Source organism: Engystomops pustulosus, unplaced genomic scaffold (assembly GCF_040894005.1).
Source record: "Engystomops pustulosus unplaced genomic scaffold, aEngPut4.maternal MAT_SCAFFOLD_117, whole genome shotgun sequence".
In the NCBI taxonomy this organism is placed as follows: domain Eukaryota; kingdom Metazoa; phylum Chordata; class Amphibia; order Anura; family Leptodactylidae; genus Engystomops; species Engystomops pustulosus.
Window position 1 is genome coordinate 88,088 of NW_027284998.1, and position 27,366 is coordinate 115,453.

Below are 27,366 nucleotides of genomic sequence, written 5' to 3' on the forward strand. Positions count from 1 at the left end.
CCTCCCCCCTGCTCCTCCTCTTTTTCCTCTTTCTCCTCCCCCCTGCTCCTCCTCTTCTAGATCACTCAACTTTATTTCTCCTCCCCCCTGCTCCTCCTCTTCTTCCTCTTTCTCCTCCCCCCTGCTCCTCTTCCTTCCTCTTTCTCCTCCCCCCTGCTCCTCTTCTTCTTCCTCTTTCTCCTCCCCCCTGCTCCTCTTCTTCTTCCTCTTTCTCCTCCCCCCTGCTCCTCCTCTTCTTCCTCTTTCTCCTCCCCCCTGCTCCTCCTCTTCTTCCTCTTTCTCCTCCCCCCTGCTCCTCCTCTTCTTCCTCTTTCTCCTCCCCCCTGCTCCTCCTTCTTCTTCCTCTTTCTCCTCCCCCCTGCTCCTCCTCTTCTTCCTCTTTCTCCTCCCCCCTGCTCCTCCTCTTCTTCCTCTTTCTCCTCCCCCCTGCTCCTCCTCTTCTTCCTCTTTTTCTTCCCCCTGCTCCTCCTCTTCTTCCTCTTTCTCCTCCCCCCTGCTCCTCCTCTTCTTCCTCTTTCTCCTCCCCCCTGCTCCTCCTCTTCTTCCTCTTTCTCCTCCCCCCTGCTCCTCCTCTTCTTCCTCTTTCTCCTCCCCCCTGCTCCTCCTCTTCTTCCTCTTTCTCCTCCCCCTGCTCCTCCTCTTCTTCCTCTTTCTCCTCCCCCCTGCTCCTCCTCTTCTTCCTCTTTCTCCTCCCCCCTGCTCCTCCTCTTCTTCCTCTTTCTCCCCCCCCTGCTCCTCCTCTTCTTCCTCTTTCTCCTCCCCCCTGCTCCTCCTCTTCTTCCTCTTTCTCCTCCCCCCTGCTCCTCCTCTTCTTCCTCTTTCTCCTCCCCCCTGCTCCTCCTCTTCTTCCTCTTTCTCCTCCCCCCTGCTCCTCCTCTTTTTCCTCTTTCTCCTCCCCCCTGCTCCTCCTCTTCTTCCTCTTTCTCTTCCCCCTGCTCCTCCTCTTCTTCCTCTTTCTCCTCCCCCTGCTCCTCTCTTCTTCCTCTTTCTCCTCCCCCCTGCTCCTCTTCTTCTTCCTCTTTCTCCTCCCCCCTGCTCCTCTTCTTCTTCCTGTTTCTCCTCCCCCCTGCTCCTCCTCTTCTTCCTGTTTCTCCTCCCCCTGCTCCTCCTCTTCTTCCTCTTTCTCCTCCCCCCTGCTCCTCCTCTTCTTCCTCTTTCTCCTCCCCCCTGCTCCTCCTCTTCTTCTTCTTCCTCTTTCTCCTCCCCCCTGCTCCTCCTCTTCTTCTTCTTCCTCTTTCTCCTCCCCCCTGCTCCTCCTCTTCTTCTTCTTCCTCTTTCTCCTCCCCCCTGCTCCTCCTCTTCTTCTTCTTCCTCTTTCTCCTCCCCCCTGCTCCTCCTCTTCTTCTTCTTCCTCTTTCTCCTCCCCCCTGCTCCTCCTCTTCTTCTTCTTCCTCTTTCTCCTCCCCCCTGCTCCTCCTCTTCTTCTTCTTCCTCTTTCTCCTCCCCCCTGCTCCTCCTCTTCTTCTTCTTCCTCTTTCTCCTCCCCCCTGCTCCTCCTCTTCTTCTTCTTCCTCTTTCTCCTCCCCCCTGCTCCTCCTCTTCTTCTTCTTTCCTCTTTCTCCTCCCCCCTGCTCCTCCTCTTCTTCTTCTTCCTCTTTCTCCTCCCCCCTGCTCCTCCTCTTCTTCTTCTTCCTCTTTCTCCTCCCCCCTGCTCCTCCTCTTCTTCTTCTTCCTCTTTCTCCTCCCCCCTGCTCCTCCTCTTCTTCTTCTTCCTCTTTCTCCTCCCCCTGCTCCTCCTCTTCTTCTTCTTCCTCTTTCTCCTCCCCCCTGCTCCTCCTCTTCTTCTTCTTCCTCTTTCTCCTCCCCCCTGCTCCTCCTCTTCTTCTTCTTCTCTTTCTCCTCCCCCCTGCTCCTCCTCTTCTTCTTCTTCCTCTTTCTCCTCCCCCCTGCTCCTCCTCTTCTTCTTCTTCCTCTTTCTCCTCCCCCCTGCTCCTCCTCTTCTTCTTCTTCCTCTTTCTCCTCCCCCCTGCTCCTCCTCTTCTTCTTCTTCCTCTTCCTCCTCCCCCTGCTCCTCCTCTTCTTCTTCTTCCTCTTCCTCCTCCCCCTGCTCCTCCTCTTCTTCTTCTTCCTCTTCCTCCTCTTCGGTTGCTCTGTCTTGCTGGGGTGATGTTGCTTGTTATGTAATGAATCTCGTTGTGTCTCCTCAGGGAGGAGGAAGCCCCGTGTGCACCGGCCGCGCTCCCCCATCTATGAGGAGAAGGACCTTCCTCCACTGGAGTTCCCTAAGTCCTCGGAGGACCTGCTGCTGCCGGCTGAGCACCTGCTGAACGTCATTGCTGTGTACGAGGTGCTCCGGACCTTTGGGACGGTGCTGAGACTTTCTCCTTTCCGCTTTGAGGACTTCTGTGCGTCCCTGGTGAGCCAGGAGCAGTGCACCCTGATGGCGGAGACCCACATCGCCCTCCTGAAGGCCGTCCTGCGCGAGGAGGACACCTCCAATACCAGCTTTGGCCCGGCCGACCTCAAGGACAGCGTCAACTCCACCTTGTACTTCATAGACGGCATGACGTGGCCGGAGGTCCTGCGCTCGTACTGTGAGAGTGACAGGGAGTACCACCATGTGCTTCCATACCAGGAGATGGACGACTACCCCTACGGACCCATTGAGAGTAAGGTCCAGGTCCTGCTCTTCCTGGTGGATCAGTTTCTAACCACCACCATGGCCCGCGAGGAGTTAATGTCCGAGGGGGTCATCCAGTACGACGACCACTGCCGCGTCTGCCATAAGCTGGGGGACCTGCTGTGCTGCGAGACCTGCTCCGCCGTCTACCACCTGGAGTGCGTCAAGCCGCCCCTGGAGGAGGTGCCGGAGGACGAGTGGCAGTGCGAGGTCTGTGTGGCCCACAAAGTGTCCGGCGTCAGTGACTGCGTCACCGAAATCCAAAAGAACAAACCCTACATACGGCACGAGCCCATCGGATACGACCGGCACCGCAGGAAGTACTGGTTCCTCAACAGGCGCATCGTCATGTAAGTGTCACATCCCCAAAACTGGACTGTACAGCAAGTGTCCCTGAATGGGGGCCGCTCCGGCCCTTTATCTGTGGGGGGGGCGCTGGGTCCCGGCCCTTTATCTGTGGGGGGGGCGCTGGGTCCTGGCCCTTTATCTGCGGGGGGCGCTGGGTCTCGGCCCTTTATCTGTGGGGGCGCTACATCCCGGCCCTTTATCTGTGGGGGCGCTGGGTCCCGGCCCTTTATCTGTGGGGGCGCTGGGTCCCGGCCCTTTATCTGCGGGGGGCGCTGGGTCTCGGCCCTTTATCTGTGGGGGCGCTACATCCCGGCCCTTTATCTGTGGGGGCGCTGGGTCCCGGCCCTTTATCTGTGGGGGCGCTGGGTCCCGGCCCTTTATCTGTGGGGGCGCTGGGTCCCGGCCCTTTATCTGCGGGGGGCGCTGGGTCCCGGCCCTTTATCTGCGGGGGGCGCTGGGTCCCGGCCCTTTATCTGCGGGGGGCGCTGGGTCCCGGCCCTTTATCTGTGGGGGGCACTGGGTCTCGGCCCTTTATCTGTGGGGGGCACTGGGTCTCGGCCCTTTATCTGTGGGGGCGCTGGGTCCCGGCCCTTTATCTGTGGGGGGCGCTGGGTCCCGGCCCTTTATCTGTGGGGGGCGCTGGGTCCCGGCCCTTTATCTGTGGGGGCGCTGGGTCCCGGCCCTTTATCTGTGGGGGGCGCTGGGTCCCGGCCCTTTATCTGTGGGGGCGCTGGGTCCCGGCCCTTTATCTGCGGGGGGCGCTGGGTCCCGGCCCTTTATCTGCGGGGGGCGCTGGGTCCCGGCCCTTTATCTGCGGGGGGCGCTGGGTCCCGGCCCTTTATCTGTGGGGGCGCTGGGTCCCGGCCCTTTATCTGCGGGGGGCGCTGGGTCCCGGCCCTTTATCTGTGGGGGCGCTGGGTCCCGGCCCTTTATCTGCGGGGGGGGGCAGTGGGCGCTGGGTCCCGGCACTTTATCTGTGGGGGCGCTGGGTCCCGGCCCTTTATCTGCGGGGGGGGGCAGTGGGCGCTGGGTCCCGGCACTTTATCTGTGGGGGCACTGGGTCCCGGCCCTTTATCTGTGGGGGGCGCTGGGTCCCGGCCCTTTATCTGTGGGGGGCGCTGGGTCCCGGCCCTTTATCTGCGGGGGGCGCTGGGTCCCGGCCCTTTATCTGTGGGGGCGCTGGGTCCCGGCCCTTTATCTGCGGGGGGCGCTGGGTCCCGGCCCTTTACCTGTGGGGGCGCTGGGTCCCGGCCCTTTATCTGTGGGGGCGCTGGGTCCCGGCCCTTTATCTGCGGGGGGCGCTGGGTCCCGGCCCTTTATCTGCGGGGGGGGGGGGTGTATATAGTGAGAGTGGGGGTGATGTATAGGGAGGACAGTATATAGCGAGCTCTATGGTATATACAGACGCTGTATACAGCTCCCGGCAGTGACCCTTTCCCCCGGTCTGTAGTGAGGAAGACTCTGAGCAGGAGAAGAGGATCTGGTATTACAGCTCCGTGCCGCAGCTGGACGAGTTACTGGAGCGGCTGGACAAGACGCGCTACGAGGCCGAACTGTGCAAGACCCTGGGAGACCTGCGCCCCGAGATCCTGCGCCACATGCACATCACCGAGGAGCTGACCAACAAGGCCAAGGGCAACAACCGCTCCTACCTGTCTGTGGTCAACGGTGAGGAGCCGCCCCACACCATGCACGCCCCACACACCCCGTATACCCTACACACCCCACACTGCATGCACATCACCGAGGAGCTGACCAACAAGGCCAAGGGCAACAACCGCTCCTACCTGTCTGTGGTCAACGGTGAGGAGCCGCCCCCGCACCCCGTATACACCCTGCACGCCCCGTATACCCTACACACCCCACACTATATGCACATCACCGAGGAGCTGACCAACAAGGCCAAGGGCAGCAACCGCTCCTACCTGTCTGTGGTCAACGGTGAGGAGCCGCCCCCGCACCCCGTATACACCCTGCACGCCCCACACATACCCTGAACCCAGCACACTCTGAACCCTGCACACCCCGCACACGCTACACACCCCACATCTCCGGGTCCCTGCAGAGATTTCATGTTATTTATCTCTTTAGAGGAAATTACGGAGCGGCTGAAAGCCAAACATGATGAAGCGGAGCCGAACAAGGCGACACCGGAGGAAGACAAGTCACAGAGCGCAGCCGAGGATAACAAGGAGTCCACCACCAAAGCCGAGGAGGGGGCGGAGAAGAGCCAGGCTGCAGGTGAGGGGCTGGGGGTGCGTGTGCCGTGTACTGCTGCATCTGGACCTGCTGCTAAACTCTCTGACTTCCTGCAGAACCTGAGAAACCCAACACAGAGGAGCCAACGGCCCGAGAACCCGAGAAGCCTCCGGAGAGCAGCACCCTGCTGGATGACAAGGCCCCGGAGACCCCTGCACCCTCAGGTACCTGAGCCCGTGCACCTCCTCACCCCTCCCTGCACCTGATGACATATATAATGGATTCATATATTTGTATCCATAGAGATGTCAGATGTCCCCTCTGTGCCGCCTGCTCCACCGCCAGACAATGTCTGCAGTACTGCACCTGACCAGCAGGGAGACAGTAAGCCTCCTGCCCCACAGCTGGCCCTGAAGCCTGAGGAGACAGGTGGGTGCCTGGAGCGGGGACCCCCTCCACATGTAGCCTGACCGCCTGATGTGTAACGCCTGTCCCCTCACTATTTTCACTTTAGGTTTTGGGGAAGTGAAGTTGGAGAAGAGCTCGTCCGATGGTTTGGACTTTCACTCTCCGCTGCGGACCTACTCCAGGATGGTGACGCGGCTGCGCAACCCCGACAGCAAGTTAAGTCTTCACCGGCAGTTCTGTGCCGCAGCCCAGGAGGCAAATCAGATTTATAAGGACGGCCCACTGCAGCACTCAGGGGCACCCCCGGCTCTGGCGGTTCCCCCGGCTCTGGCGGTTCCCCCGGCTCTGGCGGTTCCCCAGCACTGGGGGTCCCTGGCTCTGGGGGTCCCTGGCTCTGGCGGTCCCCAGCACTGGGGGTCCCTGGCTCTGGCGGTCCCCAGCACTGGGGGTCCCTGGCTCTCTGGCGGTTCCCCCGGCTCTGGCGGTCCCCAGCACTGGGGGTCCCTGGCTCTGGCGGTTCCCCCGGCTCTGGCGGGCCCTGTTTCCTGTTTTTCTCCTTTTGAAGGTGCCCCTGAGGGCCGGGATAACTTCCGAACCTCTTAGAAGTCGGTAGTGACAGGAGGATGATGGGCCCCTCGCCCCCGGCCACCACTTTTACCTTATTGACTTGTCTCCGTGTCTCCCCCACAGGTCTTGGTGGTTAATTCTCAAGGCGAGATCTCCCGCATGAGCACCAGGAAGGATGTGGTCGTGAGAGGCGTCTTGAGCAATTACTTTAAGCTCGGGCAGGAGGGCAAGTACCGCGTCTACCACAACCAGTACACCACCAACTCGTACGCCCTGAACAAGCACCAGCACCGGGAGGACCACGACAAGAGGCGCCATCTCTCACACAAGTTCTGCCTCTCGCCCAGCGGGGAATTCAAGTGGAACGGCTCGGTGCACGGCTCTAAAGTGCTGACCATCTCCACCCTGAGGCTCACCATCGTCCAGCTGGAGAACAACATCCCTGCTCCCTTCCTGCACCCCAACTGGGCCTCACACAGGTAAGAGAGGGCCGCTCGGAGCAGGCAGAGGCTTCCCGAGGCTCAGAGTGTATCACGGCTGTGTCTCTGCTACAGGTCAAACTGGATCAAGGCCGTGCAGATGTGCAGCAAGCCGCGGGAGTTTGCACTAGCGCTGGCGATACTGGAGTGCGCCATTAAACCTGTCGTCATGCTCCCCATATGGAAGGATTCTCTGGGTCACACAAGGTAGGTCTGGGGTGGTTATATGCAGATGCCCAAAACACAACCTGTAACTTGGTATAACACAAGGAGGAGAACTGGTGACAGGTTCCAGCATTCTGAATCATTTCAGTACTTTATAATAGTTTTATTTGCATTACCTTGCAGGTTGCGGAGGATGACCTCGATGGAAAGAGAAGAAAAAGACAAAGTAAAGAAGAAGGAGCGCAAACAGGAGGAGGAGGAGACGATGCTGCAGGCCACCTGGGTCAAGTACACCTTCCCCATAAAGCACCAGGTAAGTCCCCTCCCCCGCTGTTTGCAGCGCTCCCGTCCTGCCGGAGTTGTGACCGTCCGCTTGTTTTTAGGTCTGGAAGCAGAAAGGGGAGGAATACCGGGTGACCGGCTACGGGGGATGGAGCTGGATCAGTAAAACGCACGTCCATCGCTCCATGCCGCGATTTCCTGGAAACACAAACGTCAACTACAGGAAAGCGCTGGGTGAGTTATAGCCGCAATGATATTATAGGAGCCGATTCACACAGCGTCACGTGCTCAGAGCCTGATCCTCATCTCTCCTCAATGTGTATCAGATAAAACCCAGACTGAGACAGAAAGCGCTGATAAGAAGAAGGACGAGGAGCGGGATGTAAAACCGGACCAGAAGGAGGAGACGGATCACAAGGACCAAAGCAAAGACCTGGAGCACACAAGAACCATGGAACGGATGCTGCAAGATGAGGACTCGTGCTCCACAGGGAAAGGTAAGTGTCCATCCAGCCTCCCAGAGAATGAGACGTGTCCTGTGGTACCTGATGTGGGCTGCGGCGCTGTCTCTGGACGTGTCCTGTACATGACCCGCTCTGGTCCTGTGGTACCTGATGTGGGCTGCGGCGCTGTCTCTGGACGTGTCCTGCACATGACCCGATCTGGTCCTGTGGTACCTGATGTGGGCTGAGGCGCTGTCTCTGGACGTGTCCTGCACATGACCCGATCTGGTCCTGTGGTACCTGATGTGGGCTGAGGCGCTGTCTCTGGACGTGTCCTGCACATGACCCGCTCTGGTCCTGTGGTACCTGATGTGGGCTGAGGCGCTGTCTCTGGACGTGTCCTGTACATGACCCGCTCTGGTCCTGTGGTACCTGATGTGGGCTGCGGCGCTGTCTCTGGACGTGTCCTGTACATGACCCGCTCTGGTCCTGTGGTACCTGATGTGGGCTGCGGCGCTGTCTCTGGACGTGTCCTGTACATGACCCGCTCTGGTCCTGTGGTACCTGATGTGGGCTGAGGCGCTGTCTCTGGACGTGTCCTGTACATGACCCGATCTGGTCCTGTGGTACCTGATGTGGGCTGCGGCGCTGTCTCTGGACGTGTCCTGCACATGACCCGATCTGGTCCTGTGGTACCTGATGTGGGCTGAGGCGCTGTCTCTGGACGTGTCCTGCACATGACCCGATCTGGTCCTGTGGTACCTGATGTGGGCTGAGGCGCTGTCTCTGGACGTGTCCTGTACATGACCCGCTCTGGTCCTGTGGTACCTGATGTGGGCTGCGGCGCTGTCTCTGGACGTGTCCTGTACATGACCCGATCTGGTCCTGTGGTACCTGATGTGGGCTGAGGCGCTGTCTCTGGACGTGTCCTGTACATGACCCGCTCTGGTCCTGTGGTACCTGATGTGGGCTGAGGCGCTGTCTCTGGACGTGTCCTGTACATGACCCGCTCTGGTCCTGTGGTACCTGATGTGGGCTGAGGCGCTGTCTCTGGACGTGTCTTGTACATGACCCGCTCTGGTCCTGTGGTACCTGATGTGGGCTGAGGCGCTGTCTCTGGACGCGTCCTGCACATGACCCGCTCTGGTCCTGTGGTACCTGATGTGGGCTGAGGCGCTGTCTCTGGACGTGTCCTGTACATAACCCGCACTGGGTTTGACTGCAGAGAACATAATGGAAGGAAGCCCCGCCCCACAATAGTGACTCCTCCCTTGTGACTATCCTGCCAGGTTATATGCCCTTACAGTGTTCGGTTCCTGACGTGTTCGTTCTTTACACCTGCAGGACTCGATGATCTGGACCCTGTAAAGGACGAGCCCATGGAGGACGACGCGTCTTCAGTCAAGGAGGAGGGAACCTTTCCAGATGCCGATTTAATCAATGTGAGCCTCGGCTTCCAGATGAGAACGTGGTATAAGAAGAAGGTGAAAGCTTCCCGTCTGGACGTGTTACTGGAGCGCAGGGAGAGACAATTCACCTACGAGGAGAAGCAGAGACTGGAGAGACTCAAACAGGGCGACAGCACCAAGGAGACGTCCTCTCCGCAGCAGAAGAGCGACAACCTCTTACCGGGAGGCGGCAGACTCGGGGTCGTCCGGAAACTGGACATGGACAGTCCCGGAGATGTCACCCAAACATCCACTGAACCTCCAGCAGATCCTCCCAGCAGCACAGACAGGGCAGCGCAGAACAATGATGTCCCGGACAGGACGGAAGAGACCAAAGACGAGGCACCCGCCACTACAGACAGCGGATCTGCCAATAGTCAGGCAGAGGAGCGGCCCGAAGAGTCACCCAGTCCAGAACCAGCCAAATCTGTGCCCCCTGAGGAGGATGCAGACAGTATGGACATGGAGCACCCGGAGGATGGTCTGGAGCAGTCCACCCATGGAGCTCAGAAGGAAGGACCCACAAATGAGGCCGACTACCTCCAGAATAAGGAAGAGGTCATCGCACCCCAGGTCAACGGGAAGGACATCCACGAGCTGAGCGACCACCAAAGCCTCTCGGAAGAGGAGCCCAAGGTGAATAATGTCTCTGTGCCTTTGTGTGAACACGGCACTAAACTGAAGGACCCTGCAGGCAGAGCGTTAATGAACGGAGACATCAGCATGGAGGAAGAGGAGGAAGATAAGAATGGAAGCCCTGGGGGTAAAGATAAAGCCCCCAACTGTGAGGAGCAATACCCGGGGGCTCCTAGTGCCCCTCAGTCACTGACTAACTCCATAGATGGGGCGGAGGATCCTGAGAAGACCCCAGTGACCTCCCCCGAGGAGTCCAGCCTCAGCAATGACTCCACAGAGCAAAACACTGGCAACGGGGAGGCGAAAACCCAAACGGTTGTCACGGAGGTGACCACTACAACCACCACCGTGTCCACAACCAGGACCGTCGTTGCGGTTTGCAGTGATTCCTCCAAGCAGGAGGTGTCATCTGCAGAGAACACGTGTATGTCCAGCACCACAACAGTCACCAAAGTCACAGCGGCCAATCCTAGCGGAGACGGCGTGGTGTCCGTCAAAGAACAGAGCAAAACCGTCACGACCGCCACGGTGTCGGACTCTGTGACCACCCCCAATGGCAGCGTCTCCTCCATGATGACCATAAGCAAGGAGTACTCCACCAAGGACCGTGTGCGGCTCGTGAAGTTCTCCAAACCCAAAAAGTCCCGCTCCGGGACGGCACTCCCCTCATACAGGAAATTTGTCACCAAGAGCAGCAAGAAGAGCATCTTTGTCCTGCCGAATGACGACCTGAAGAAGCTGTCGAGGAGGGGGGGGATCCGGGAGGTGCCGTACTTCAGCTATAACGCCAAACCGGTGCACGATATCTGGCCGTACCCCTCCCCGCGCCCCACCTTCGGAATAACCTGGAGGTAAGGACATGACGAGCCGCCTTGTATCCGGGGTGCAGAGCCCCATGATGGTGTTGTAGCTCCTGCCGTGTGTAATGTCTCTCCCGGCTCTCAGGTATCGTCTGCAGACTGTGAAGTCTCTGGCCGGGGTCAGCCTGATGCTGCGTCTCCTCTGGGCGAGTCTACGGTGGGATGACATGGCTGCTAAACCCCCGCCTGGTGGAGGCATAACCCGGACAGGTACACATCACACACGCACACTCGGCTCCACATGCTGCGCACATAATAAAGTGACGCCTAACGATGCGCATCTTCTAGAATCCTCTGAGACGGAAATCATCACCACAGAGATCATCAAGAGGAGAGACGTTGGCCCCTATGGGATCCGCTCCGAGTACTGTATCAGGAAAATCATCTGTCCCATCGGTGTCCCAGAGGCACCAAAAGGTGAGACCCTGCACCCTGAGCGCCCTTCTCCCTCCCCCCAGATCCCAGACATAACGTAACACTTCCCTTTACAGAAACTCCGACCCCTCAGCGCAAGGGGCTCCGCTCCAGTGCACTGCGCCCCAAGAGACCAGAGACCCTGAAACAGACGGGTCCCATCATCCTGGAGACCTGGGTGACCGAGGATGAGCTGGAGCTGTGGGAGATTAAGTGCTTCTCCGAGAGGTAAGTGTCACTCAGCACGGCTGGGCCATACAGCTGGAGTATCCTCTGCCTACACCATGGACTACAACCCCCATTTATCTCTTCAGGGTGGAGAAGGAGAAGATCCAGTCCGGGGAATGTAGGGTTGTGGACCTAAAGAAGGGGGAAGATGGGAAATCCCAAATGGACGCCCAACTGAAGCAGCAGCGTCTCTTAGTGCAGCAGGTAAGTGCACCCTGGGCCTGCAGTGTGGAGGTCATGACCTGGGCCCTGTCCTTGCTCTGGATCAGTAGCGGTCTCTTTATGCTCTGCAGTGTGGAGGTCATGACCTGGGCTCTGTCCTTGCTCTGGATCAGTAGCGGTCTCTCTATGCTCTGCAGTGTGGGGGTCATGACCTGGGCTCTGTCCTTGCTCTGGATCAGTAGCGGTCTCTCTATGCTCTGCAGTGTGGAGGTCATGACCCGGGCTCTGTCCTTGCTCTGGATCAGTAGCGGTCTCTCTATGCTCTGCAGTGTGGGGGTCATGACCTGGGCCCTGTCCTTGCTCTGGATCAGTAGCGGTCTCTTTATGCTCTGCAGTGTGGAGGTCATGACCTGGGCCCTGTCCTTGCTCTGGATCAGTAGCGGTCTCTCTACGCTCTGCAGTGTGGGGGTCATGACCTGGGCCCTGTCCTTGCTCTGGATCAGTAGCGGTCTCTTTATGCTCTGCAGTGTGGGGGTCATGACCTGGGCTCTGTCCTTGCTCTGGATCAGTAGCGGTCTCTTTATACTCTGCAGTGTGGAGGTCATGACCTGGGCTCTGTCCTTGCTCTGGATCAGTAGTGGTCTCTTTATGCTCTGCAGTGTGGAGGTCATGACCCGGGCTCTGTCCTTGCTCTGGATCAGTAGCGGTCTCTTTATGCTCTGCAGTGTGTGGGTCATGACCTGGGCTCTGTCCTTGCTCTGGATCAGTAGGGGTCTCTCTATGCTCTGCAGTGTGTGGGTCATGACCTGGGCCCTGTCCTTGCTCTGGATCAGTAGTGGTCTCTTTATGCTCTGCAGTGTGTGGGTCATGACCCGGGCTCTGTCCTTGCTCTGGATCAGTAGCGGTCTCTCTATGCTCTGCAGTGTGGAGGTCATGACCTGGGCTCTGTCCTTGCTCTGGATCAGTAGCGGTCTCTTTATGCTCTGCAGTGTGTGGGTCATGACCTGGGCCCTGTCCTTGCTCTGGATCAGTAGTGGTCTCTTTATGCTCTGCAGTGTGGAGGTCATGACCCGGGCTCTGTCCTTGCTCTGGATCAGTAGTGGTCTCTCTATGCTCTGCAGTGTGGGGGTCATGACCCGGGCTCTGTCCTTGCTCTGGATCAGTAGCGGTCTCTTTATACTCTGCAGTGTGGGGGTCATGACCTGGGCCCTGTCCTTGCTCTGGATCAGTAGCGGTCTCTTTATGCTCTGCAGTGTGGGGGTCATGACCCGGGCTCTGTCCTTGCTCTGGATCAGTAGTGGTCTCTTTATACTCTGCAGTGTGGGGGTCATGACCCGGGCTCTGTCCTTGCTCTGGATCAGTAGTGGTCTCTTTATACTCTGCAGTGTGGGGGTCATGACCTGGGCTCTGTCCTTGCTCTGGATCAGTAGTGGTCTCTTTATACTCTGCAGTGTGTGGGTCATGACCTGGGCTCTGTCCTTGCTCTGGATCAGTAGCGGTCTCTCTATGCTCTGCAGTGTGGGGGTCATGACCCGGGCCCTGTCCTTGCTCTGGATCAGTAGCGGTCTCTTTATGCTCTGCAGTGTGGAGGTCATGACCTGGGCTCTGTCCTTGCTCTGGATCAGTAGCGGTCTCTTTATGCTCTGCAGTGTGGGGGTCATGACCCGGGCTCTGTCCTTGCTCTGGATCAGTAGTGGTCTCTCTATGCTCTGCAGTGTGGGGGTCATGACCTGGGCTCTGTCCTTGCTCTGGATCAGTAGTGGTCTCTTTATGCTCTGCAGTGTGGGGGTCATGACCCGGGCTCTGTCCTTGCTCTGGATCAGTAGCGGTCTCTCTATGCTCTGCAGTGTGGAGGTCATGACCCGGGCTCTGTCCTTGCTCTGGATCAGTAGCGGTCTCTCTATGCTCTGCAGTGTGGGGGTCATGACCTGGGCCCTGTCCTTGCTCTGGATCAGTAGCGGTCTCTTTATGCTCTGCAGTGTGGAGGTCATGACCTGGGCCCTGTCCTTGCTCTGGATCAGTAGTGGTCTCTTTATGCTCTGCAGTGTGGAGGTCATGACCTGGGCCCTGTCCTTGCTCTGGATCAGTAGCGGTCTCTTTATGCTCTGCAGTGTGGAGGTCATGACCTGGGCCCTGTCCTTGCTCTGGATCAGTAGTGGTCTCTTGATGCTCTGCAGTGTGGAGGTCATGACCCGGGCCCTGTCCTTGCTCTGGATCAGTAGCGGTCTCTTTATGCTCTGCAGTGTGGGGGTCATGACCCGGGCTCTGTCCTTGCTCTGGATCAGTAGCGGTCTCTTTATACTGTAGTGTGGGGGTCATGACCTGGGCCCTGTCCTTGCTCTGGATCAGTAGCGGTCTCTTTATGCTCTGCAGTGTGGGGGTCATGACCCGGGCTCTGTCCTTGCTCTGGATCAGTAGCGGTCTCTTTATGCTCTGCAGTGTGGGGGTCATGACCCGGGCTCTGTCCTTGCTCTGGATCAGTAGTGGTCTCTTTATACTCTGCAGTGTGGGGGTCATGACCCGGGCTCTGTCCTTGCTCTGGATCAGTAGCGGTCTCTCTATGCTCTGCAGTGTGGGGGTCATGACCCGGGCCCTGTCCTTGCTCTGGATCAGTAGCGGTCTCTTTATGCTCTGCAGTGTGGAGGTCATGACCTGGGCTCTGTCCTTGCTCTGGATCAGTAGTGGTCTCTTTATACTCTGCAGTGTGGTAAGCTCTTGGGGGCGTGGCCTGATGCCGAGCTAGGAGGACGTGCGCCGCGGAGCTCCCGGGACCCGGCACCCCATCACCCTCCCTAGGCAGCCATCCTCCACCTGTGCCCCCTCCAGCCTGCTCCCCGGTGCCGCGGGTACCTGCCTCCACGCTCCGGTGCCGATATCGCGGAGGTCCCCGGCTCCGTGCGGTCCCCCCGCACTCCAGCTCCTGCAGCTCCCACGTGCCCAGCGCGGCGGCGGGACCGTAGCCGCCCGACATCGCGGCTGCACACCGGAGCGGTGAGGGAAACCCCCCCCCGCCTCTGGACATACGGAGCCGCCGACCCACTTGAAGGATCGCGGCAGCGCTCCAGTCACCCCTGCAGCCTGCCGGAGGCGCCATTATACTGGACTCCCCTGCGCTGCCTGAGGCCTAGGCGCGCAGGGTTAACCTCTCCCTTGCCGGACTGCAGCCAGGAGTAAGGTAGGGAAGTAATTCCCCTGCTGCTGCCCACCTCTCACCTGGGGACCCCAAGCTGTGCAGCCCAGCACTGAGTCCTCCATACTCCCAGTGACCCCCTGCCCGGGTTCTGTTTTGTATTAACCCTTGCAGTGCCGCTGCAATTTCCCACGTGGGCCCTGATTCTGTTTCTGCTAATTACTGGATGCTAGGCTCCTCGATTGTTTATCACTGGCCCCCTCTGCCCAGACGCCATGGGTAACCGGAGGAAGACGGCTAAATTGCTCAAAGCAGCGTCCGGGGTGTCTGCGCCTCCATCGGATGATGAATCCGTCCATGAAGATCCTCCATTCCAGTCCCTGGAACCCCTGGATGCGCAGGACTGCTCCACATCACAAGCCGTTCTAGCACAGATTCAGTCGAACGCTGCCAAAAAGTTGGGGAGATTCTCCCGCACACAGCCCTGCTCTCCTCAGGGGTCCCCAAACTCCTCTCCCTCCCTCTTTGAAGGCTCCCAGAGCCCGCCACAGCTTGTATGCTATGAAGAGGGCGCTGATCCGCCTGACGTGGCCACTGAACTGGACCGCAAATTTGCAGAGGTGCTGGCGGCCATTAATGGGTGCCAATCCAAACTGGTTACCAAGGTGGATGAGCTGCGACAGGACTTTGTTCTTTTAAGACACGATGTCCATAAAGCTAAAGAGCGAATCACCGAAACTGAGCGCAGAATATCTGAGGTGGAAGATGTCCAGAGGCCTATGCCGACACAGATAAGAGAGCTTCAGCGCCAAATGTCTGCATCCATCGACAGAGCGGACGACCTCGAAAACCGACTGCGACGGAACAACGTCAGAGTGGTTGGCCTCCCCGAAAAAGTGGAGGGGTCTGACCCGGTATCCTTTTTTGAAAATTGGCTCAAAAATTTGCTTCCTGCAGATACCTTTTCCCCGTTCTTCACAGTGGAAAGGGCCCATCGTGTGCCATCCCGCCCTGGCCCCCCAGGGGGCAATCCAAGACCCTTCCTGGCCCGGCTGCTGCACTTTAGGGACAGGGACTCTATCCTCAGGGCTGTCCGTACCAAGGGAGAAATCCTCTATGCCAACAGCAGAGTGTCCTTCTACCCTGATTTCTCTGCATCCGTCAGGAAACAACGCGCACAATTCACTGAGGTCCGTGCCCGTCTCCGTGACAAGGGGTATAAATACTCCATGATGTATCCTTCCAAGCTCCGAATTGTGGACGGACAGAAGACTCGATTCTTCACCTGCCCAACCGAAGCACTTCACTGGGCTGATGCAGCTCCACGGGCTCCCGCTGCAAGGCCCGCACCTCCTGAGTGACTGGACTCATATATCCTTTTATCTGATGAGCTATGACATTGCTGGACTTAGTCCTGTATTGATGCTTAGGGGTCCTAAATCATTGCTCTAATTTTCTAATATTGCTTTACATTGGGGCGCACGCCTCGTATATGGTGCCCCATAACTGATGTGCTATCTCTTTTGGTCAATTTGGCCTGTGCGCCACATATGGCACTTATTTCTCTTTCCCCTCCCCTTCCCCTTCTTTGTACCTACTCCCCCCCTCCCTTATCCTCTTACCGCTCCCCTCTACATATTACTCTTCCCTTATCCCCTCCTTTGCTCTCTTTAAACATGGCTGCCTAAATACCTCCTGTTTATATATACTCTGAGGGTTAGGGGTCCCGGGACAAATGGTGTAAGTTTGTCTTGAGTTAGGGACCACTGTTCTATTCTTTGATTGTTATTGGGTATAGGTCTGCACGACTGCTGTTAGGGTGTTAGACAGGGGGTTTATATTCTTGGGATTGTTAGTACAGTTCTGGTTATATTTGTTATGCTCACTGTTGTCTGTCTGTCTATGTCTCTGTGGTATGAAAGGATGAATGCTTGGTTGCTCACGTCTCCTTCCCCACACCCCTTTCCCTTCCGCTAAGATGTCCTCACTTAAGGTAATGAGTTGGAATGTGAGGGGACTCAACTCCAAATTCAAGAGGGCTCTGATGTTAGACGTCATTAAGCGTCAGGCCCCTCACATGGTATGTATCCAAGAGACACACCTTACGGGTCAGAAGGTCCTCTCTCTGAAGCGGGCCTGGGTGGCTAGAGGTTATCATTCCTCCTACTCTGTCTACGCCAGGGGAGTATCCATACTCATATCCAAAGCGCTTCCCATAGAGGTCATACAGGTAGCACCGGATCACTTTGGCCGGTACGTAGTCATACATTGTGCCTTGTGGGGCTTTACTTTCACTGTAGTGTCGGTCTATGTCCCACCTCCCTTTGATCCAGCTGTATTGCACCTAATCTCCGGTAAACTTGCTTCTATGCCTCCTAGTCCGATCCTCTGCATTGGTGACTTCAATGCAGTCCCTAATCCCTCCCTGGATCGCACAAGCGGCCTAGACACAGGCTCGGTCCGTCTGAATGAGTGGCTCACTTCTCTAGACCTCGCCGATGTTTGGCGTAGTAAACATCCTCAAGAGAGAGAATATTCATTCTATTCCTCTGTGCACAAGAGCTTCTCTCGGATTGATCTGGCCTTTGTCTCCCCTGATATGTTGCAGCACGTTGATCAAGTATCCTATTGCCCGCGCAGTGCATCTGACCATTCCGCCTTGCTTATCAGTCTCCTTATAGGCCCCCCCAGCGACTCCCGCTTATGGCGCCTGCACCCGGCCTGGCTCCTATCCCCAGCGGTCCAGAGTACTGTTAGGGCAGCGCATAGCGAGTTCTGGGATGTACACTCAACCCATCCTGATCCTCTTCTAGTCTGGGACTCGTACAAGTCCTCAGTGCGGGGAGCATTCATGTCAGGTGTAGCTGGCCATAGGAAGTTATTAAATGCGCAGGAGGAGAGGCTGACCGCTGCACTGGTGACTGCAGAAAAGGAATATCTAGAGAAACCTACTCCGGGGAATAAAAAGACTTGGGCCCAAGCGCAGAGGAACCATCTAGCTATAGTGAAGGAGCGCACCAGCAAGCGCCTGCAAGCCAGGGAAGCGTCCATCTTTGAATTTGGAGATAAAAATGGGAAGCTGCTTGCATATCTCTCGCGGGCTGAGCGTCCGTGTGCATCCGTTCCATCTATCCTTGACAGTAACGGAGCCTTGAACACAGAACCCCGGGCCATAAACATGGTTTTTCACGAATTCTACTCTTCTCTTTACAGCTCCAGATTGTCCGCCTCTTCCGTCGAGATTTCCAGATTCCTTGACAGTCTTCCACTTTGGAGGCTCACACCGGCACAGTCATTGGAGCTTGATGCCCCGCTCTCGGCGGAGGAGGTGGAACTGGCCATCCAATCATTGCCCCCCGGTAAGACACCTGGACTTGATGGACTGGGAGGTGAGTGGTATAGGGATAACTGTGAGACTCTGGTCCCCCATCTCCTTAGCCTGTATTCCGATGCGCTCGACAGCGGTTCCCTTCCTGACTCCATGCGAGAGGCCCTTATTGTAGTTATTCCCAAGCCTGGTAAGGACCCTCTGCATCCCGACTCATACCGTCCAATTTCCCTCCTAAACTCAGATGTCAAAATACTAGCAAAAATTCTGGCAACAAGGCTTAATAAAGTAATATTATCCTTGGTGCACCCAGACCAGACAGGCTTTATGCCAGGGAGGGGTACTGACATAAATATTCAAAGACTACACCTGAATGTAGCAGAGGCAGAGAAGTCTTCAGACCCTGGGTTTATATTATCCTTAGATAATTGCAAGGCGTTTGATTCTGTGGAGTGGCCCTATTTGTGGACCCTCCTGCCCAGGCTGGGTATTGGCCCTCGCTTCACAGCATTGGTTAGGTTATTGTATAACGACCCTAGGGCTAGGGTAAGGACCAATCTTAATATCTCACCTACTCTCCCTATGGCCAGGGGCACTAGACAGGGTTGCCCACTATCTCCCCTCCTCTTCGCACTTGCCATTGAGCCCCTTGCTGTGGCGATCCGTCACTCTGATAGCATTAAGGGCATTGCTAGAGGTTCTATCATTGAAAAGGTATCTCTCTATGCTGATGATACACTTGTATACCTTGGGGATGTGGGCCCCTCTCTGGAATCCCTTCTGTCCCTGATAGAATGCTATGGGGGGTTCTCAGGTCTCCGGGTTAATTGGGACAAATCGGCCCTCTTTCCCTTATCAGATATAGGGGTACGCGCCCTTCCCGTCCCAGTCCAGGTGGTGTCCACCTTTAAATATCTGGGAGTCCAGGTGTCACGCAAGGTCCAGGCATATACAGAGCTAAACATCACACCCCTGATAGCTGCAACGGAATCGCGCCTAAAAGCTTGGTCCACTCTCCCCTTGTCCCTATACGGACGTATCAATATATTCAAAATGATCTTCCTCCCCAAATTTCTATACCTTTTTCATGCTTGTCCTATACTGCTCCCTAAGAGTCTGTTCAAACGCTTAGACGGCATTCTCAGGTCCTTCTACTGGCAGAGTAGCGCCCCGCGATTCAGTTTAGCGCTGCTTCAGGCTCCCAAGTCTAGGGGTGGACTGGCTGCCCCAGATCTGTATCTTTATTACCTGGCTTCCCAGCTAGTATATGCCCAGTGGTGGATAGATATAGACATGGGTAATGCAGCTACTGCACTGGCTGGTGCCCTGGTAGGTTCCTACGAGGCCCTTACAAACCTGCTGTACAGGTATAAGTCCCCATCTGATACCCCACTCCCCCTACGTACGGTAGCGGTGTGCTGGCGTAGGGCACAATCCCTGGTAGAGCTAAACGGCCCCCCCCCTCTCTCGCCTAGGACTCCATTGTGGCTCAATCCGTGGCTCTCTCACTTCCTCTCCCTCCCGGGCTGGACAATGTGGGGGGCGGCGGGGGTGAAATTTGTAGGCCAGCTATTATCTCCGGAAGCAGTGTTACTCAGCTTTCACGAGTTAAGGGAGAGACATACTGTACCCGATACGGCTAGCTTCCATTACACGCAATTGCGACACGCATTCAAAGCCCAATTCGGCGCCTTCGGCCTGACAGTGAAATTCTCCAAACTAGAGACTCTGATGAGTACCCCGGACCTCCCTAAGCCACTCACTCAGTGCTATGCTCTCCTACAAGAGCAAAAGTCCAGACCGTTTGATAGAGCCTGTGAACGCTGGAGACAGGATATCCCTGACCTGTCGGATGATGACTGGAGGGAGGTCGAACTGTCCTACTTCACATCTGTAGTGAGTGCGAGGGACTTCCTGATCCAATCTAAATTCCTCCATCGAGTATACTTCACCCCTGCTAGACTATTCTGCATGGGAGCAATGCCCAATGATCTTTGCTTTCGCTGTCAGGCTGAAGTCGGATCCTTCCTGCATTGTGTCTGGTCCTGCCCTAGGGTTCTTGTCTTCTGGTCCGAAGTGCTGGAGTTCCTAAATGTACACTTTGATTTCCCACGATTACTGTCTCCCTCTGTGTGTCTCCTCGGCATCATAAATGAAGTCATCAATAGCCACTATGACAAAATTTTCTTTAGGTTTGTCCTATACTACGCCCGAAAAGTGGTGGTGATGACCTGGAAGGACCAGGAGCCCCCTCCATTAAAAAGATGGATATTACTTATTAACAGCGTCATTCCCCACTACCGGTCCCTGTATACCAACAGGAAGTGTCCCCAGAAGTTTGACCGCATCTGGTCCAGATGGTGCGAGACTCCCCATACAGCCTTATAATCACATGTGATATATACTCCTCTCCATGATGAAGGAGACTGAGCGTGCTGGTGTGTGTGTGTGTGTGTGTGTGACTCCCCATACAGCCTTATAATCACATGTGATATATACTCCTCTCCATGATGAAGGAGACTGAGCGTGCTGGTATGTGTGTGTGTGTGTGACTGATTGTCCCTGTGTCAATAGTTATTTGTGTTGTATCAAGATGTCTGGTTACAATATCTGCTGTCACTTATCGCGGTATATCCCTTAGCTAATATTGAAACGCAATAAGATCCTGTTCATTACCACGGATGCTATTCAATTATTCTGTATTGTGGGGAAGAAAGTATGTAACAGACAATCTTGTTCTTTGGTTTGTTTATTGCAATTGTTTAAAAAAAAAATTTTCCAAAAATTTGCAAAAATAAATACTTTTAAAAAAAAATACTCTGCAGTGTGGGGGTCATGACCTGGGCCCTGTCCTTGCTCTGGATCAGTAGCGGTCTCTTTATGCTCTGCAGTGTGGGGGTCATGACCCGGGCTCTGTCCTTGCTCTGGATCAGTAGTGGTCTCTCTATGCTCTGCAGTGTGGGGGTCATGACCTGGGCTCTGTCCTTGCTCTGGATCAGTAGTGGTCTCTTTATGCTCTGCAGTGTGGGGGTCATGACCCGGGCTCTGTCCTTGCTCTGGATCAGTAGCGGTCTCTCTATGCTCTGCAGTGTGGAGGTCATGACCTGGGCTCTGTCCTTGCTCTGGATCAGTAGCGGTCTCTCTATGCTCTGCAGTGTGGGGGTCATGACCCGGGCTCTGTCCTTGCTCTGGATCAGTAGCGGTCTCTCTATGCTCTGCAGTGTGGGGGTCATGACCTGGGCCCTGTCCTTGCTCTGGATCAGTAGCGGTCTCTTTATGCTCTGCAGTGTGGGGGTCATGACCCGGGCTCTGTCCTTGCTCTGGATCAGTAGCGGTCTCTTTATGCTCTGCAGTGTGGGGGTCATGACCTGGGCTCTGTCCTTGCTCTGGATCAGTAGCGGTCTCTTTATACTCTGCAGTGTGGGGGTCATGACCTGGGCCCTGTCCTTGCTCTGGATCAGTAGCGGTCTCTCTATGCTCTGCAGTGTGGGGGTCATGACCTGGGCTCTGTCCTTGCTCTGGATCAGTAGCGGTCTCTTTATGCTCTGCAGTGTGGAGGTCATGACCTGGGCCCTGTCCTTGCTCTGGATCAGTAGCGGTCTCTTTATGCTCTGCAGTGTGGAGGTCATGACCTGGGCCCTGTCCTTGCTCTGGATCAGTAGCGGTCTCTTTATGCTCTGCAGTGTGGGGGTCATGACCTGGGCTCTGTCCTTGCTCTGGATCAGTAGCGGTCTCTTTATGCTCTGCAGTGTGGAGGTCATGACCTGGGCCCTGTCCTTGCTCTGGATCAGTAGCGGTCTCTTTATGCTCTGCAGTGTGTGGGTCATGACCCGGGCTCTGTCCTTGCTCTGGATCAGTAGCGGTCTCTCTATGCTCTGCAGTGTGGGGGTCATGACCCGGGCTCTGTCCTTGCTCTGGATCAGTAGCGGTCTCTTTATGCTCTGCAGTGTGGAGGTCATGACCTGGGCCCTGTCCTTGCTCTGGATCAGTAGCGGTCTCTTTATGCTCTGCAGTGTGGGGGTCATGACCCGGGCTCTGTCCTTGCTCTGGATCAGTAGCGGTCTCTTTATGCTCTGCAGTGTGTGGGTCATGACCCGGGCTCTGTCCTTGCTCTGGATCAGTAGCGGTCTCTTTATACTCTGCAGTGTGGAGGTCGTGACCTGGGCTCTGTCCTTGCTCTGGATCAGTAGCGGTCTCTTTATGCTCTGCAGTGTGGAGGTCGTGACCTGGGCTCTGTCCTTGCTCTGGATCAGTAGCGGTCTCTTTATGCTCTGCAGTGTGGGGGTCATGACCTGGGCTCTGTCCTTGCTCTGGATCAGTAGCGGTCTCTCTATGCTCTGCAGTGTGGAGGTCATGACCTGGGCCCTGTCCTTGCTCTGGATCAGTAGCTGTCTCTCTATGCTCTGCAGTGTGGAGGTCATGACCCGGGCTCTGTCCTTGCACTGGATCAGTAGTGGTCTCTTTATGCTCTGCAGTGTGGAGGTCATGACCTGGGCTCTGTCCTTGCTCTGGATCAGTAGTGGTCTCTCTATGCTCTGCAGTGTGGGGGTCATGACCTGGGCTCTGTCCTTGCTCTGGATCAATAGCTGTCTCTCTATGCTCTGCAGTGTGGAGGTCATGACCCGGGCTCTGTCCTTGCTCTGGATCAGTAGCGGTCTCTCTATGCTCTGCAGTGTGGGGGTCATGACCTGGGCCCTGTCCTTGCTCTGGATCAGTAGCGGTCTCTTTATGCTCTGCAGTGTGGGGGTCATTACCTGGGCTCTGTCCTTGCTCTGGATCAATAGCGGTCTCTCTATGCTCTGCAGTGTGGAGGTCATGACCCGGGCTCTGTCCTTGCTCTGGATCAGTAGCGGTCTCTTTATGCTCTGCAGTGTGGAGGTCATGACCCGGGCTCTGTCCTTGCTCTGGATCAGTAGTGGTCTCTTTATGCTCTGCAGTGTGGGGTCATGACCTGGGCTCTGTCCTTGCTCTGGATCAGTAGCGGTCTCTCTACGCTCTGCAGTGTGGAGGTCATGACCCGGGCTCTGTCCTTGCTCTGGATCAGTAGCGGTCTCTTTATACTCTGCAGTGTGGAGGTCATGACCTGGGCCCTGTCCTTGCTCTGGATCAGTAGCGGTCTCTCTATGCTCTGCAGTGTGGAGGTCATGACCTGGGCCCTGTCCTTGCTCTGGATCAGTAGCGGTCTCTCTATACTCTGCAGTGTGGAGGTCATGACCCGGGCTCTGTCCTTGCTCTGGATCAGTAGCGGTCTCTCTACGCTCTGCAGTGTGGGGGTCATGACCCGGGCTCTGTCCTTGCTCTGGATCAGTAGCGGTCTCTTTATGCTCTGCAGTGTGGGGGTCATGACCTGGGCTCTGTCCTTGCTCTGGATCAGTAGCGGTCTCTCTATGCTCTGCAGTGTGTGGGTCATGACCTGGGCTCTGTCCTTGCTCTGGATCAGTAGCGGTCTCTCTATGCTCTGCAGTGTGGGGGTCATGACCTGGGCTCTGTCCTTGCTCTGGATCAGTAGCGGTCTCTTTATGCTCTGCAGTGTGGAGGTCATGACCCGGGCTCTGTCCTTGCTCTGGATCAGTAGCGGTCTCTTTATGCTCTGCAGTGTGTGGGTCATGACCTGGGCTCTGTCCTTGCTCTGGATCAGTAGCGGTCTCTCTATGCTCTGCAGTGTGGGGGTCATGACCTGGGCTCTGTCCTTGCTCTGGATCAGTAGTGGTCTCTTTATGCTCTGCAGTGTGGGGGTCATGACCCGGGCTCTGTCCTTGCTCTGGATCAGTAGCGGTCTCTTTATGCTCTGCAGTGTGGGGGTCATGACCCGGGCTCTGTCCTTGCTCTGGATCAGTAGTGGTCTCTTGATGCTCTGCAGTGTGGGGGTCATGACCTGGGCTCTGTCCTTGCTCTGGATCAGTAGCGGTCTCTTTATGCTCTGCAGTGTGGAGGTCATGACCTGGGCTCTGTCCTTGCTCTGGATCAGTAGCGGTCTCTCTATGCTCTGCAGTGTGGAGGTCATGACCTGGGCCCTGTCCTTGCTCTGGATCAGTAGCTGTCTCTCTATGCTCTGCAGTGTGGAGGTCATGACCCGGGCCCTGTCCTTGCTCTGGATCAGTAGCGGTCTCTTTATGCTCTGCAGTGTGGGGGTCATGACCCGGGCTCTGTCCTTGCTCTGGATCAGTAGCGGTCTCTCTATACTCTGCAGTGTGGGGGTCATGACCCGGGCTCTGTCCTTGCTCTGGATCAGTAGCGGTCTCTTTATGCTCTGCAGTGTGGGGGTCATGACCTGGGCTCTGTCCTTGCTCTGGATCAGTAGCGGTCTCTCTATGCTCTGCAGTGTGGAGGTCATGACCCGGGCTCTGTCCTTGCTCTGGATCAGTAGCGGTCTCTTTATGCTCTGCAGTGTGTGGGTCATGACCTGGGCTCTGTCCTTGCTCTGGATCAGTAGCGGTCTCTCTATGCTCTGCAGTGTGGGGGTCATGACCTGGGCTCTGTCCTTGCTCTGGATCAGTAGCGGTCTCTTTATGCTCTGCAGTGTGGAGGTCATGACCCGGGCTCTGTCCTTGCTCTGGATCAGTAGCGGTCTCTTTATGCTCTGCAGTGTGTGGGTCATGACCTGGGCTCTGTCCTTGCTCTGGATCAGTAGCGGTCTCTCTATGCTCTGCAGTGTGGGGGTCATGACCTGGGCTCTGTCCTTGCTCTGGATCAGTAGTGGTCTCTTTATGCTCTGCAGTGTGGGGGTCATGACCCGGGCTCTGTCCTTGCTCTGGATCAGTAGCGGTCTCTTTATGCTCTGCAGTGTGGGGGTCATGACCCGGGCTCTGTCCTTGCTCTGGATCAGTAGTGGTCTCTTGATGCTCTGCAGTGTGGGGGTCATGACCTGGGCTCTGTCCTTGCTCTGGATCAGTAGCGGTCTCTTTATGCTCTGCAGTGTGGAGGTCATGACCTGGGCTCTGTCCTTGCTCTGGATCAGTAGCGGTCTCTCTATGCTCTGCAGTGTGGAGGTCATGACCTGGGCCCTGTCCTTGCTCTGGATCAGTAGCTGTCTCTCTATGCTCTGCAGTGTGGAGGTCATGACCCGGGCCCTGTCCTTGCTCTGGATCAGTAGCGGTCTCTTTATGCTCTGCAGTGTGGAGGTCATGACCTGGGCTCTGTCCTTGCTCTGGATCAGTAGCGGTCTCTTTATGCTCTGCAGTGTGGGGGTCATGACCCGGGCTCTGTCCTTGCTCTGGATCAGTAGCGGTCTCTTTATGCTCTGCAGTGTGGAGGTCATGACCCGGGCTCTGTCCTTGCACTGGATCAGTAGTGGTCTCTTTTTGCTCTGCAGTGTGGAGGTCATGACCTGGGCTCTGTCCTTGCTCTGGATCAGTAGTGGTCTCTCTATGCTCTGCAGTGTGGGGGTCATGACCTGGGCTCTGTCCTTGCTCTGGATCAATAGCTGTCTCTCTATGCTCTGCAGTGTGGAGGTCATGACCCGGGCTCTGTCCTTGCTCTGGATCAGTAGCGGTCTCTCTATGCTCTGCAGTGTGGGGGTCATGACCTGGGCCCTGTCCTTGCTCTGGATCAGTAGCGGTCTCTTTATGCTCTGCAGTGTGGGGGTCATTACCTGGGCTCTGTCCTTGCTCTGGATCAATAGCGGTCTCTCTATGCTCTGCAGTGTGGAGGTCATGACCCGGGCTCTGTCCTTGCTCTGGATCAGTAGCGGTCTCTTTATGCTCTGCAGTGTGGAGGTCATGACCCGGGCTCTGTCCTTGCTCTGGATCAGTAGTGGTCTCTTTATGCTCTGCAGTGTGGGGTCATGACCTGGGCTCTGTCCTTGCTCTGGATCAGTAGCGGTCTCTCTACGCTCTGCAGTGTGGAGGTCATGACCCGGGCTCTGTCCTTGCTCTGGATCAGTAGCGGTCTCTCTATACTCTGCAGTGTGGAGGTCATGACCCGGGCTCTGTCCTTGCTCTGGATCAGTAGCGGTCTCTCTACGCTCTGCAGTGTGGGGGTCATGACCCGGGCTCTGTCCTTGCTCTGGATCAGTAGCGGTCTCTTTATGCTCTGCAGTGTGGAGGTCATGACCTGGGCTCTGTCCTTGCTCTGGATCAGTAGCGGTCTCTCTACGCTCTGCAGTGTGGAGGTCATGACCCGGGCTCTGTCCTTGCTCTGGATCAGTAGCGGTCTCTTTATGCTCTGCAGTGTGGAGGTCATGACCTGGGCTCTGTCCTTGCTCTGGATCAGTAGCGGTCTCTCTATGCTCTGCAGTGTGTGGGTCATGACCTGGGCTCTGTCCTTGCTCTGGATCAGTAGCGGTCTCTCTATGCTCTGCAGTGTGGGGGTCATGACCTGGGCTCTGTCCTTGCTCTGGATCAGTAGCGGTCTCTTTATGCTCTGCAGTGTGGAGGTCATGACCCGGGCTCTGTCCTTGCTCTGGATCAGTAGCGGTCTCTTTATGCTCTGCAGTGTGTGGGTCATGACCTGGGCTCTGTCCTTGCTCTGGATCAGTAGCGGTCTCTCTATGCTCTGCAGTGTGGGGGTCATGACCTGGGCTCTGTCCTTGCTCTGGATCAGTAGTGGTCTCTTTATGCTCTGCAGTGTGGGGGTCATGACCCGGGCTCTGTCCTTGCTCTGGATCAGTAGCGGTCTCTTTATGCTCTGCAGTGTGGGGGTCATGACCCGGGCTCTGTCCTTGCTCTGGATCAGTAGTGGTCTCTTGATGCTCTGCAGTGTGGGGGTCATGACCTGGGCTCTGTCCTTGCTCTGGATCAGTAGCGGTCTCTTTATGCTCTGCAGTGTGGAGGTCATGACCTGGGCTCTGTCCTTGCTCTGGATCAGTAGCGGTCTCTCTATGCTCTGCAGTGTGGGGGTCATGACCTGGGCTCTGTCCTTGCTCTGGATCAGTAGCGGTCTCTCTATGCTCTGCAGTGTGTGGGTCATGACCTGGGCTCTGTCCTTGCTCTGGATCAGTAGCGGTCTCTCTATACTCTGCAGTGTGGAGGTCATGACCCGGGCTCTGTCCTTGCTCTGGATCAGTAGCGGTCTCTCTATGCTCTGCAGTGTGGGGGTCATGACCTGGGCTCTGTCCTTGCTCTGGATCAGTAGCGGTCTCTCTATGCTCTGCAGTGTGGGGGTCATGACCTGGGCTCTGTCCTTGCTCTGGATCAGTAGCGGTCTCTTTATGCTCTGCAGTGTGGAGGTCATGACCTGGGCCCTGTCCTTGCTCTGGATCAGTAGCGGTCTCTCTATGCTCTGCAGTGTGGAGGTCATGACCTGGGCCCTGTCCTTGCTCTGGATCAGTAGCGGTCTCTTTATGCTCTGCAGTGTGTGGGTCATGACCCGGGCTCTGTCCTTGCTCTGGATCAGTAGCGGTCTCTTTATGCTCTGCAGTGTGTGGGTCATGACCCGGGCTCTGTCCTTGCTCTGGATCAGTAGCGGTCTCTTTATGCTCTGCAGTGTGTGGGTCATGACCTGGGCTCTGTCCTTGCTCTGGATCAGTAGCGGTCTCTTTATGCTCTGCAGTGTGGGGGTCATGACCTGGGCTCTGTCCTTGCTCTGGATCAGTAGCGGTCTCTTTATACTCTGCAGTGTGGGGGTCATGACCTGGGCCCTGTCCTTGCTCTGGATCAGTAGCGGTCTCTCTATGCTCTGCAGTGTGGGGGTCATGACCTGGGCTCTGTCC

At 56.5% G+C, this 27,366-nt stretch overlaps 1 protein-coding gene across 1 annotated transcript in view; it reads left to right on the plus strand.

Annotated features, from left to right (window-relative positions):
• Positions 1-27,366, plus strand: part of BPTF (bromodomain PHD finger transcription factor) — a 56,741-nt gene that overhangs the window by 3,328 nt on the left and 26,047 nt on the right. The window contains exons 2-17 of the mRNA XM_072131671.1: positions 2,148-2,970; positions 4,419-4,636; positions 5,060-5,209; positions 5,284-5,391; positions 5,471-5,596; positions 5,682-5,789; positions 6,264-6,621; positions 6,697-6,828; positions 6,970-7,099; positions 7,170-7,302; positions 7,395-7,565; positions 8,856-10,446; positions 10,541-10,665; positions 10,744-10,872; positions 10,947-11,097; positions 11,184-11,301. Coding sequence (XP_071987772.1) covers positions 2,148-2,970; positions 4,419-4,636; positions 5,060-5,209; positions 5,284-5,391; positions 5,471-5,596; positions 5,682-5,789; positions 6,264-6,621; positions 6,697-6,828; positions 6,970-7,099; positions 7,170-7,302; positions 7,395-7,565; positions 8,856-10,446; positions 10,541-10,665; positions 10,744-10,872; positions 10,947-11,097; positions 11,184-11,301 — 4,571 coding nt within the window. The remainder of the gene's footprint in view (positions 1-2,147; positions 2,971-4,418; positions 4,637-5,059; positions 5,210-5,283; positions 5,392-5,470; positions 5,597-5,681; positions 5,790-6,263; positions 6,622-6,696; positions 6,829-6,969; positions 7,100-7,169; positions 7,303-7,394; positions 7,566-8,855; positions 10,447-10,540; positions 10,666-10,743; positions 10,873-10,946; positions 11,098-11,183; positions 11,302-27,366) is intronic.